General features: G+C 36.2%; 2 protein-coding genes across 7 annotated transcripts in view; one reads left to right on the forward strand and one right to left on the reverse strand.

Annotated features, from left to right (window-relative positions):
- The window catches only part of LOC127429780 (RCC1 and BTB domain-containing protein 2-like), a 48311-nt gene that overhangs the window by 29478 nt on the left and 6274 nt on the right, over positions 1-12559 (reverse strand). For all 3 annotated transcript variants that reach the window (XM_051678964.1, XM_051678965.1, XM_051678966.1), the window contains exons 3-4: positions 6184-6334; positions 5591-5757 (exon numbers count right to left, since the gene is read on the reverse strand). In XM_051678964.1, coding sequence (XP_051534924.1) covers positions 5591-5757; positions 6184-6334 — 318 coding nt within the window. The remainder of the gene's footprint in view (positions 1-5590; positions 5758-6183; positions 6335-12559) is intronic.
- LOC127429781 (cysteinyl leukotriene receptor 2-like) overlaps positions 1-12559 on the forward strand; it is a 41927-nt gene that overhangs the window by 14032 nt on the left and 15336 nt on the right. The gene's annotated exons all lie outside the window — the stretch shown is intronic.

A 12559-nucleotide genomic window follows, 5' to 3' on the forward strand; every position in this document is an offset into this window, starting at 1 on the left:
ATGTGTTGGACATACGGTTTTCATTTTGCCCCAGACTCTGCATTCTGGGTGATGGGGAGGTCATTAATTTTGGGGATAGCCACTTGAGAGGTTGGGTCCTGGCCGAAGTTATGGTGGCCAGAAGAATAATACTCAGGGAGTGGAAGACAGCTGGGACACCCTCATTTCGGGAGTGGTGAGGGGAGATGAGTGAGGTTGCGGGATTTGAGAAGGCGATCTACAGAAGGTTGGGAAAGTGGGATTTGTTTGATAGGAAGTGGGGTGGATATCTGGATTTTTTGGAGGGTTCTCAGGAAGGGGCAGTGGAGAGGGATTTTAATTTTTAGTTTGATGTGTATGTGCACTCTTGTTTTTTGAAAGTATTTTTTTTAGTTTGTTTCTAATTTTTTGTTATAATTGTAAGAGATCACTGTAATGCGTGTTTGTGTCGGGTGGAGGAGATGTTCAGGGGGAGGGGTTCTAATCAGTGCCCGACCGATATCGGCCGATATTAGCCTTTCACCGATTTTTTTTCAGAACATTTTCAGAAAACAATGCTTCAGAATTGGTGTCATAGCGTAGTTTGTCCAGCAGTGTGCGCTCCGACATTGTTTACAGAGCTGACTCTGAGCTGACGGTGGCTCTGCAGACAGGGCAGAGTTAAACGGTGCAGATTTCAGCGGCCTCTTTTCCTTAAATTGCTAACTAGTTTGTGAAATACATACTGGAAAGTTAATAAAAAATTACCCCATCATTTTATATAACTAATATAACGTTAACCCTGTCACTGACAACCATGTCACTCATGTCTGTTTGCTGTTAGCCAGCTATAGTTTGTCAGTGCAGTCAGTAATGTAGCAGATTGAAAGGTAAACATCAGAGCATCTTTTTGCAGCTCAGTAGACAATGGTGTGGTGGTAGATTGTGTGTGGTGAGTGTTGATTTCACGCTTCGCTGTTACCTATTTGGTGAGACACAGTGCTGGAAAGTAAATAAAGTCCATCTTTTACACTCCGTGGCAACGAGCTTACAGCTAACTAGCTAATCACGTAGCTACTTTCATTGTTGTCAGCGTGTAAACATGTATTCACTAGGGATGTGCGCTACGACTAATATGACTGTCGTTTAAACTGAAGTTTTGTAACCGACTAGTCAACTAGTCTAAAGAGAAACCAACCTTCAGAAAACAGTAAAAAAAAAAAACATGTTTTTATACGACCCATTTAAAAGACTTAACCTATTCCAAATCCGATGCTAAATTCCACTGAAAAGGGGCATTTATCTGCGACATGCTCGCCTTACATTATGATCATTGCACATTAAATATAGAACATGACACACATTCACTGAATCAACGTTAGCAAATATTTAACAAGCACATTTATTGAAAACAATTGAATGAATATTGCAGGATCAATGGAACAACCCTAAAAGCCTGTTCTAAATGGAAATCACTAAGTAAAAGTTACTTAACATATTAAAACAGTCAGGACATTTTTGAAAATAATTAAAAGGTAGACTAAGCCAAATCTATGAGAGAAAACAAATGCGCTGAAAGTTGCGTGTATTTCAGGACGTGCAGTCGTGCATTAGCCATTGATCTAATATGACAGCTGTTCGGTAAAGAACGTCAACCAATAAAAAAAATAAAATAAAAAAAATTAAAAAAAGTAGCTATAGGATAGAAGAAATAGGCCTGTGATGTACCCTACAATAACCCTAATGTATTCTAAACATGATGTGCACACAGAATAAAAGATAATTTAACCAGTTAAGCAATCGGCACCTCATTGAAAATAGCCTTCTTAATCAGCAGATTAAAAAAATGGCATACCTAGTCTAAAACAGTTATTTTCTAGGCTACTTACTCAAAACTATAAATTTTTTGATGAGTAAAATTAACACGTCGACATGGTCCGGTGAAAGACAGGACTTGACTCAACTGAGGCGGCTATCCTGCGCTTGAACAAGCCTGCACAGCAGAAACATAACGTACAATATATAGGAACTGTATCTAAAATAAATGAGGGGTGATAAATACTAATACAACTGGCTGGAAAAATAGACATTTATTCATTTTAATATCCTATATATATTTTGAATGTGTTGAAACTTGACACTGGGTGACGCACCCTAAAAATGGCACCGTTAGATCGGTTTCATGCTGAAGAGCCGCATAAAAGTACGTTTTTTTTTCTCTCTCGTAAATGTAAATGAGTGTAAATGCCAACACCATCATATATGTTGAAAGGACTGATGCCTGTCAACTAAAACATGAACTCATTGATGTCATTAAATATCAGTCTGCTTTTTTATTTCATCAGTTACTGCTGGTCGGAGGCTGCCGTATATATTTAGTTTATACGTAGGGTTACGTCCTACATAAATTTTATGGTGCAACGCTCAAATATTTAGTACAGCGTAAATTGTGACTTAGTGCCCATTTATGCCACAACTAGGCTAAGTTGTAACGTATAGCTGGTGCAACTGGCCTCTGATGTTTATTTAGCTATTTATTTTATTTGTATTTATTCTTTATTTTAATGGTCAGCAGCATTTGACTGATATTAAACAGTAATACTGATGTTTATTCAGCTATTTATTTTATTTGTATTTATTCTTTATTTTAATGGTCAGCCATTGACTGATACTAAACAGTACTGATGTTTATTTAGCTATTTATTTTATTTGAATTTATTCTTTATTTTAATGGTCAGCATTTGACTGATACCAAACATACAGTACTGATGTTAATTAAGCTATTTATTGTATTTTTATTTATTCTTTATTTAAATGGTCAGCAATTGACTGATACTAACAGTACTGATGTTTATTTAGTTATTTATTGTATTTTTATTTATCCTTTATTTTCTCAGTGTTCATTTCTAGAATTTGTTGACAATGTATAATGTCAAATGTTCTTTGATAAAAATATTTGTTTAAGAAAGCAGCCTTCTGAGTACCTCTGCATAGTCATATCGGTGCAAAATCAGTGAAAAATCCACATAGAAAAGGTCTGTTTTCATTCCAGCTCAGAAATTAGCTATATCGGTCACCATATCGGTAATCGGTCTCAAAAATCCCATATCGGTCGGGCTCTAGTTTTAATTTATATAACTGATTCCATATTTTATGTTGTGTTTATTGGTTTTTGTGTATGGAATCAATAAAAATTTTAATAACAAAGTACCACCTCATTGTGATTTGAGGCATATTCAATGCCTTGGAAATTTTCTTTTATCCTTGTCCTGACTGGTAATTTTGTCTGGTAAGGATGTTGTCTCAGATATTCTAGGATTGTTTCCTGGTCTTCAAGGAAATCTTTGGAAATGCACCAGACATGAGTGAATATATTTTTTTAATCATTCAAGTAGATACAGACAGGTGTATTCACCCATGGTATTATGCAATTTGTGATTTGAGGGTTGTCCATTTCCGAGGTAAATTCAGGAGTGTGAATGCTTACACATATAATGAGAGACCAAGATCCAATGGGGCAAAGCCCCTATTGTTTCCATAAGTTTTCTTATTATTATTATTCATTCACCATTAGAGTCTATGGCAGCCCATATGTAGGGAAATGCTGAAATTTGGCACACTGATAGGGGTGGTTATGACACAAAATTTGGGGTCTCTAGGCCAAACTTTATAACACCACCTCCAGATCAAAAATTCTCTTTTCTTTTGGACATAAATTTTGAACCCTTTGGCCTAGAAACAAAATAAATATTTTTTGTCCTCTGATTACTTTGTAAAGGACCCATTGCATTAAAACTCCAAACATTAAAGTAGCCACCATCTCGGATTGTAATGTAAACCCACCGTCTTGGATTGTGTTCTTCTACAAATCTTGTCCAATTGTCACAAAATTGATCTCAGACGATCTTCAGATTGAGCCGCACTAAAGCTGTCAGTGCTTTTTTTTTTTTTAAGTGTTATCGAATTACACTGTAACAAAGTTAACAATGTCTGCGAAAAACTGGAAGTAAGGCTGTATTTCAGGCTGTATATCTTTGTCCTATCGAAGGGGAACTTAATATGCTTTATCAAGACCATGATCTATGGGTGCAGTCAAAGATTGGTGATGGCACCACCTATGGGTAAAAAAAAAAAACAATCTCAAAAATAGCTATTTTTGCCTATACCTTTTGAACAGTTTGTCCTAATATCATGAGGTTGGTGTCTATGGATTCCTAAAGTCATGAGGATTTAGACAATACCAATTTACAGTGTTTTACACCATATTGGCTCTGCACAATTTTAATTTTAATATAAATGTACCTTTTTTTATGCTTTGCTGACTTAAAAGAAAATTTGTATTCGTCTTCGACATCATGTCCTGAGGGTACCTGAGCAGTTTGTAGACAGCACCACATTGGGGTCAAAATGCTTAGTCAATTTAAACAAAACTTTTTATGTATCACTGTTTCATTATTTTAAGTCTTAGAATGTTCTAAATGTTTTTGTTTTTCATTCAAAACCTTCATGAAAAACAGCTCGTGTTTAACTCTCAGCATGGTCATATCTAGTTTGTGGCAGTGTTGTGCAGAGGTATGCTGTACCTGTCTACCGTAGAGATCGAAAAGCTGCCGGTTCAAGCCCAGCCCAGGGCAACTTGTAATTCCTTGAGTATTTGTGCATCATATCCACTCTTTGCTTTCTTTCAGCTGTGTTAATTGCAAAACACATGATGCCCTTTGGGCTTGGCCCCAGTCACTGCTGCTTGCAGTTCTATTTATCATTATTATTTTTAAATTGAAGGATGTTCCTGCTTCAATTCAAGTTAGGCTCTATCGACAGCATCGGTGATATGATGTTAAATATCAAATCAAATAAATTTATATCATTCTTCAGTTCTTAAAAACAACCCAAAACTGCATTGACAGTAAAATGTTTACAAAGTGACCCTTCTCACAGACTGTGATGATACATTTCCACCTTATTTACCAGCATACATTTTTTAAATATGTAGTGTAAATGTATAACATTCCTCTAACCCTACAAAGGATTGGCGGCTATAGAAAATAAATGGATGGATGGATGGAAATTTGTAACATTATTCTCTGTGTTATATTACCCTGCTGTTAATAAAAAATAAAAATAAAAATACTAGTCAATGCTGCTGTAATGGGGTTTCAAAAACTGCTGCTGAGACAGCAAATTTGGCATCTTTTTCTCTATTGACTGTCATAATCTCTCTTTATATTTGTCCTACTATGGAAAGTTGTAGAAACTTAATACTGGATTTTTTTTTTCTTTTACTGGAGCAAATGGGAACACAAAAATAATGGTCTCCCATTCACCATTATAGAAATTACATTTACAAGTTGATTTTTCTTACACCATTGGCAAATATTTTTGTCTTGTTTAAAGCATAAACCAAAATTTTGTTAGATCTTTCTGAATACAAGACTATATCTCATGACAATTGGCTTCTGAAGTAAGTGTATCTTGTTTAAAAGATGTTTAGATGTCTTTGCTGGAAAACAAAACAAAAATACTGAGTAAGAAAATTATTTTTTAAGTGTAGGCCTGCTCTAATCTGTCTCTGATTGTACCATTCATTTTTTAATTTTCTAGTAAAATGTTGTAATAGTGTATGAGTGTGTACCTCTCCCTCTGTGGTGAGGGCTATGGTGTGGTGAGAGCCGCAGGCCACCTCTGTCACTCTCTTGTTGATAAGGTTGGTGGAGACCAGGGCAGGAGTTAGGCCGTGGTTGGTGGTGCCGTTTCCCAGCTGACTGTAGCCATTGTGACCCCAGGCATAAACTTCTCCATCTACATCCACAGAAAAGATATACATAGGACAAGATACAGCTAATTGCAATAGCACACCTCTCCTCAACAAGCCGCATGATTTGAGGGCGATTTTAATCCTGCTAAACTGAATTACAAAATGCAGCAGGAATGTTTCATCTTGACAAAAATGACACCTTTTAAGGTCTCGTGATTAGAAATGTTTGTATTAAAGCAATCAAATGCTCTTAGTGCAGTGACCTCAGAGAAATCACATCAGGTGTCAGGCCATATCTGAAACACAGTCATAATAATAGTACTGCTGTTTTCACCAGGGTAGGGTTTGTAATTTTTGTAAACCAAACTGAAGTGAAGTACATCTGGCATCCCTAATAGTAAACAACGGCCATTGTTCCAAATGAACATATATGTCAAAAAAATATAGGTGAAGTAGGCAGCTTCTCCAACCTGCAGTGGCGATGACCACATGTGGTCCCGTGCCGTAGCTCAAAGAGATAATTTTCTTGCCACACAGGATGTCGATCCGCCTGGGCTCTATGGTGCTCTGTGTGTCCCCGAGTCCCAAGCAGCCACTGCTGTTTGTTCCCAGTGCAAACATCTGAGGCCACATAATAACGGCAGAATGTAAATTTGCAAAAACATGACATACTACTAAGGCTGGGCGATATGGCCAAAAAATCGTTTTTCATATTGTTTGATATCGATATTTTTCACAATATTTATTTTATACATTTAATGGGGGAGGAAATGCATTCCACATGTTTGTTAAACCTCAAGAATGAATTTAATCGTAACATGTTTGTTTAAAAGTAAACCCAAGAGGGTAAGCTACCTTTAAAGTAGACTCGGTTTAGGATTTAATCTAAACCGAGGTGCGAGACCACTTTTTGTTGAAATTTCACCAATTTCATAATCTTCAGCAGACGTTTGACTCCACTGAAAGATTTTCTTTTAATGCTCCACAGTCCAGCTCATTAGGTGGTGGTAATGCACCATAAGCTGGCTGCCAACCACCAATAAACCTCTAATGGAAATACTTTCTTGCCTGTGACAGCCCAATAGATCATGAAAAAACGTTTAACTAATTAGTCCATACGTAAACAGCAATGGTGCTGATGTCAGAGATGCTGTTGTGTTCAATCAAACTGTACTGAATAGTCAGTTCTATCTTGTTCATTGCACAACAATATCATATTAGCCAGCCCGGATGGCTAGCTAGCCGCTACCGAGCCTCATTGCCGGTTTCCATGACAGCATATCTGCATGCTAACAGGCCTAACATGCTGATTTCACGACTGTGATTCAGTTAGCCAGTGGTGTGTATAACTTTGCCGAACTGCTTGCATTTTTAGCGCCACATCCCTGATTTGATTGACTAGATGTTGAACATAAGCTAAATATTGAAAATTACTCAAAAGTTTATAAATGATATTGAAAATTTCTTTTTTCAGATAAATAGCGATATCGTTTTATCACCCAGCACTACATACAATACCCAAATTCCAAACAAGTTGGGACAGTATGGAAAATGCTAATAAAAACAAAAAGGACTGATTTGTAAATTCTTATAACCCTGTTCTATATTGAAATCACTACAGCAACACATTATTTGATGTTTTACATTGTGCTTTTAATCCCTCTTTGGTCTTAATGATCAAGTCCCCACGTTGTCCTTAAGGGTCAAATTATGTTCAATTTCAAAAGCTTGTAATAAAGGCTCTGTTTGCTGTACCTTTCTAATTTTGGTTTTAAATCGTTCGTCTAGGTGCCAGCTAACACAAGAAAACAATATTTTCTATTCCAATATATGGACATGAAAGGCAGGGGACACCCCAACACAGCTTCAAAAATCTTGTTAAAAAAACCTTCAAAAGCTTATAATAAAGGCTCTGTTTGCTCCATCTCTGTACTTTTGGTCTTAAATCATTCGTCTAGGTGCCAGTGAACACTAGAAAAAATATATTTTTCTCTATCACAATATACAGATCTGAAAGGCAGGGGTAGCCCCAACTCCACCCATAGACATCCAGTCTTTTTTAAAGCATCACCATAAAATTGTAGAAAAGGCAAAAATGTTATTATAACACTCATACTCAAACTTTCACACACACACACACACACACACACACAAACCTCTCCACACCAACGGCGAATTTTTAGGGCCAGCAAAGCCTTCTCTGCTGGCCTAATATGCCTAATAAATAAAATTTCATCTTTTCATTCTCATTTACCTTTTTGCCCATGTATTTTCAATCGCTTTCCACTCCTAATTCATCTACAAATGAATGGGGGAAAAAAAGAAAAGTTTATCCAATCAGAATTTATTCCTTGAAGCTTGCAAGCAAAGTGTGACGGCTGTTTCACAAATCGCATGTCCGAAGCGTGTGAGTCTGAGCTCCACCCCATTAAGCCTTCAGAATTTCCACTGAATCCCTCAACAGGGCAAATGAATAGGCATCTAATGTCACATTGTCAGATTCATCAGCCAATCAGATTGATTTATTTGTTCTTGGTGGGTGTGGTCTTTAGGGTATGTCCTGGTCAAGGCCTTCTAGCTGGCCTTGAGTGACGCAATCACACTTTAAGTGATGTAAATAATTTGAAAGCGAAGAGCACGAGGTCTAGCTGACGCGAGTCGGCTGTTACCACTGCCGCTATTGCCATTGAGAAAGAGATCCTTATGGATTTAAAAACCCGAGATGTTCTGCATGACCGTGTGATTATTTAATTTATTGAACAGGAAAGGAGGACTGATTTTCACTTCAAGTAAATTGGTAAGTGCTTTTTGCATTGTTATAGCAACATCTGGAGTTTTCTAAGACCACGTCCATTCTAATACATATTTGTTTGAAAACGCATCTTTTTCTCTACATTTTGGCCTACTGTTCACACTGAGAAGGTGTTTTTGTCAGCGAAAACTGAGCTTTTTGAAAATGCTCTCCCAAGTGGATAAACTTGAAAACACCATCTTCGCTTTGTAGTGTGGACTGGGAAAATGGATATTTCTGAAAATGCAGACCATACATTTTTGCATGCGCATTAAGGGGATTTAAGCATTTTCATATGTTTCAGGGTGGACAAGCAACTTTTGGAAAATGGCAGTGTGGACAGAGTGTGTATCAAAAAAAGAAAACAGCATTTTCAAATGTATCCGGATTAATGTAGACGTGGCCTAAGTGTAAATTAGACTGCTTGAGCATTCAGTGTCATTTCAAGTTTTGAAAAGTAATTGTGTACCCTTGGCTGCGACATAATGTATGATGTCCATAGGCATAGGGTGTCTTATTAATTGTGAAACAGTTTTCTTAATGGCGTAAATTGCACTGAAGGCCTAGACCTAAAATGCACATGCCGCCACTTCTCCACACACACACACACACAACACGTAAGTACATACACACAGACACCCAAAACACTCACTGACAACTGACACAAATGCAAATACAAGATTTTTTTATATATAATTCATTAGTTCAAAAGTTATATTGCTGTTAATTTGTGACATGTTCAAATGAGATATAACAAACAAATAAACACCTTTTAAAAAAAGGAGAAAATATGCAAATTAAAGTTATTAGTTATTGGATTATTTTGTTCAAATAATCATCAAAAGAGTTTCAAAGTGAAATTGTGAATAAAAAAAATGAATTAAAAAAACTCATATCTGCTCTGATCACTGCTTCTGTAAACCTCAAATAGCCACAAACTCTATATCAGCTCTTACCTTAGGTTGTTTTCTACAAAATGAGTCTATTTTTAATTGTCTCTCAGCTTGTCTGTGTAAATAATCCACTGTTATGTCTCAAATGTCCAGAAAAATGCAATTCAGCAAAAAAGTATAATAAACAAATCATTGTTTGAATATGTTCCTGAATATTGATGATAAAATGTTATACATTATTGCAAACCTGATGTTCTAGGCTTTCAAATGACACCAAGATCACATGTGTAGTCCATTCAGAGACCGAGATATTCCACAAAACATGGGGAAAGGGCTGGGCTTCCCAAAAAAGACTGGATGTCTATGGGTGGAGTCACAAACCACATTGGGGTACCCCCTGCATTTCAGATCTGTATATTGTGATAGGAAGTGTTTGTTGCCATCTAGTGGAATGATCCAAGACTAAAAGTAGGGAGATCAAGCAAACAGAGCATTTATTACAAGATTTTGAAGCTTTAACAACAATTTTGAAGCTGTGTTGGGGTGTCCCTTGCCTTTCAGAACTGTAGATTGGAATAGAAGGTGATAGAAAAAAAAAAATTCTAGTGTTAGCTGGCACCTAGACAAACGATTTAAGACCAAAAGTAGAGAGACTGAGCAAACAGAGCCTGTATTATAAGCTTTTGAAACTGAACACAAAAAAGGTAAATTTGACCCTTAAGGACAACGTAGGTACTTTTTTTTTTTTTTTTGGAAGCTTAGTGTATAAATACATAAAATTTAAAAAATGACATTGCCAGGTTAAGAACACCTCTGTGGAGGATGTCATGAAGTTTCAGGCAGAAAACTTAAAGTTAAGTTAATGTTAGGACTGCTCGATTATGGCAAAATCATAATCACGATTATTTTGGTCAATATTGAGATCACGATTATTTAACACGATTACTCATTAACTTTGGAAATATCATGCATTTATTGAACTTTTTTTTTTTTTATTGTCTTTTTAACTGTGGATTTCCTTGAACTTGAAATGTAAACTGCACTGGGTAGGGGAGGAGGCTACTGTCAATGATAATTATTTTATGTTATGCATGGTAGTCAAATAAAGGAAAGCCTCCATCGCCATCATTTACAGCAGGGATTCTCATAGTTCTATGGAACGAGATCTACATTTTCATCATGTTATTGCAGCAAGATCTACCATGTACAATAAAGGCTTTACATTATCACAATACCAAAATTTCAGTAGTCTGTAGTGAAATTTGACGATTCTCAATACCAGCTTTAATACCACAACAAATAATAACACTAATATGTTAATTATGGAAGAATGGTTTCAAGTTCTTAAGTAATTATTCAAGACTAGTAAACAGTCAATAATAAAATAACAATAAAAAACAGCAATGAATAGAAATAGATTAAAAATAATAGAACAAATTAAGAAAATGCAGAGTTTTTTAACAGCGGTAGGCTATCAAGTATTCAAGTAAACATTCAGAATGAAATGCAACTTAAAACTATTACTGGTCTTCACTGTATGATTATAATACATGAATAATTTTTAAAGCTACTAAAGTTACCCAGTCAAGAGCAGTGAGTGTTTTCTTGTTTTCTTGTTATGTTTGTTTGATTATTATGACACACTAGACAGCAGCAGGTTTATAAGCTTACATTTATACTTACAACTCCGACATTTTATTACAAATCTGCTTTTTTCTCCGCTGTTTACGTTCACTTTAGACAAATATACAAATATAGCCAGTTATTTTTTCAAAGTTGACATTTTAATCAGTCTGTTTGTTAGGTCGTGTAATTAAAATTCTCTTTCACTTGCCCCGGACAAGCGTTAATGTCAAGCCCTGATTAAATATTGCATTCAGCATTCTCTGATAATTTTTTTTTCTTCTGCAGTATAGCTCCTAAAATAAATGTATGTTGTTTTAGATATTATATTGGAAAACAAGCCAAAAAAGTTTGTTCCAGTGTATAATGGGCAAAGACTAAACTCTCTCACTTTATGTTCACTTTGATCCATCTTTAACTCACAAAAAACAAACTTTCTCTTCTTAATAGAACTGCAAATCGCCAATTTGCTTCATGATAAGATACTCAGAGTGAACATGACACATATATTATGATTCACTATGTCGCGAGTCATCACATTATAATCTAGTTGCAGCAAACGCACGCAAACTTTAATAAAAGATGCTTTAAAGATATAACGCCGGGGTGTTTCATTGCAAAATGGAATGTGGCACAATAATCGTTTTATCTAAATTATCTTGTTTTCATAATCATTGGAAGCCAAAATCGTAATTGAAAATAAAATTGTATTTATCGCCCAGCCCTAGTTGATGCAAATCAGTGTTAAAAATTCTAAAGGGTCAAACTTACCCATAAGACCAAGGAAGGGTTAAATGTACACTCATTTCAAATCCGATGAAGGCAACAAGTAAAAAAAAGTTGGGGCAGTCGAGTGTTTACCATTGTGTAGCATCACCATTTTTTCTAATAACACTCATTAAGTGTATGGGCATTGAAGACACAAGTTTGTTAAGTAGAGTAAGCAGAATTAACCCCATTCATCCATTATGCAGGTCTTCAGCTGCACAATTGTACGGGGCCTTCGTTGCCGTATTCTGCACTTCATAATGCGCCATACATTCTCAATTGGAGACAGGACTGCAGCCATTACATTACTCAGCCATGCACTTGTAATCCGCTCCGTATGTGGTTTGGTGTTTCCCTACTGGATATCAGCATATGTTGTTCCAAAATGTGAGCATATCTTTCTGCATTAATGGTGCATTATCAGCTTGGATGGTCCTGTTCCTCTTTGGCCAGGAGAACATGACGCCTGTTTTTTGCAAAAACTATTTCAAATGTGGACTCGTCGGGCTACAAAACACAATTCCACTGTTCTACTTTCCATTTCAGATGAGACAAAGCCCAGAGAATTCAGCAGCACTTCTGGACAGTGTTGATGTACGGCTTCTGCTTTGCATAGTAAAGCCTTAACTGGCATCAGTGGATACAGTGGCGAATGGTGTTGACTGACCAAAAGGTTTCCCAAAGTATGTCATAATATCCATTGCAGATGCATGACAGTTTTTAAGACATTGACATCTGAGGTATCGGAGGTCACGCAAATTCACAAGTGGT

The sequence above is a fragment of the Myxocyprinus asiaticus genome, chromosome 39 (genome assembly GCF_019703515.2).
Source record: "Myxocyprinus asiaticus isolate MX2 ecotype Aquarium Trade chromosome 39, UBuf_Myxa_2, whole genome shotgun sequence".
NCBI lineage: Eukaryota > Metazoa > Chordata > Actinopteri > Cypriniformes > Catostomidae > Myxocyprinus > Myxocyprinus asiaticus.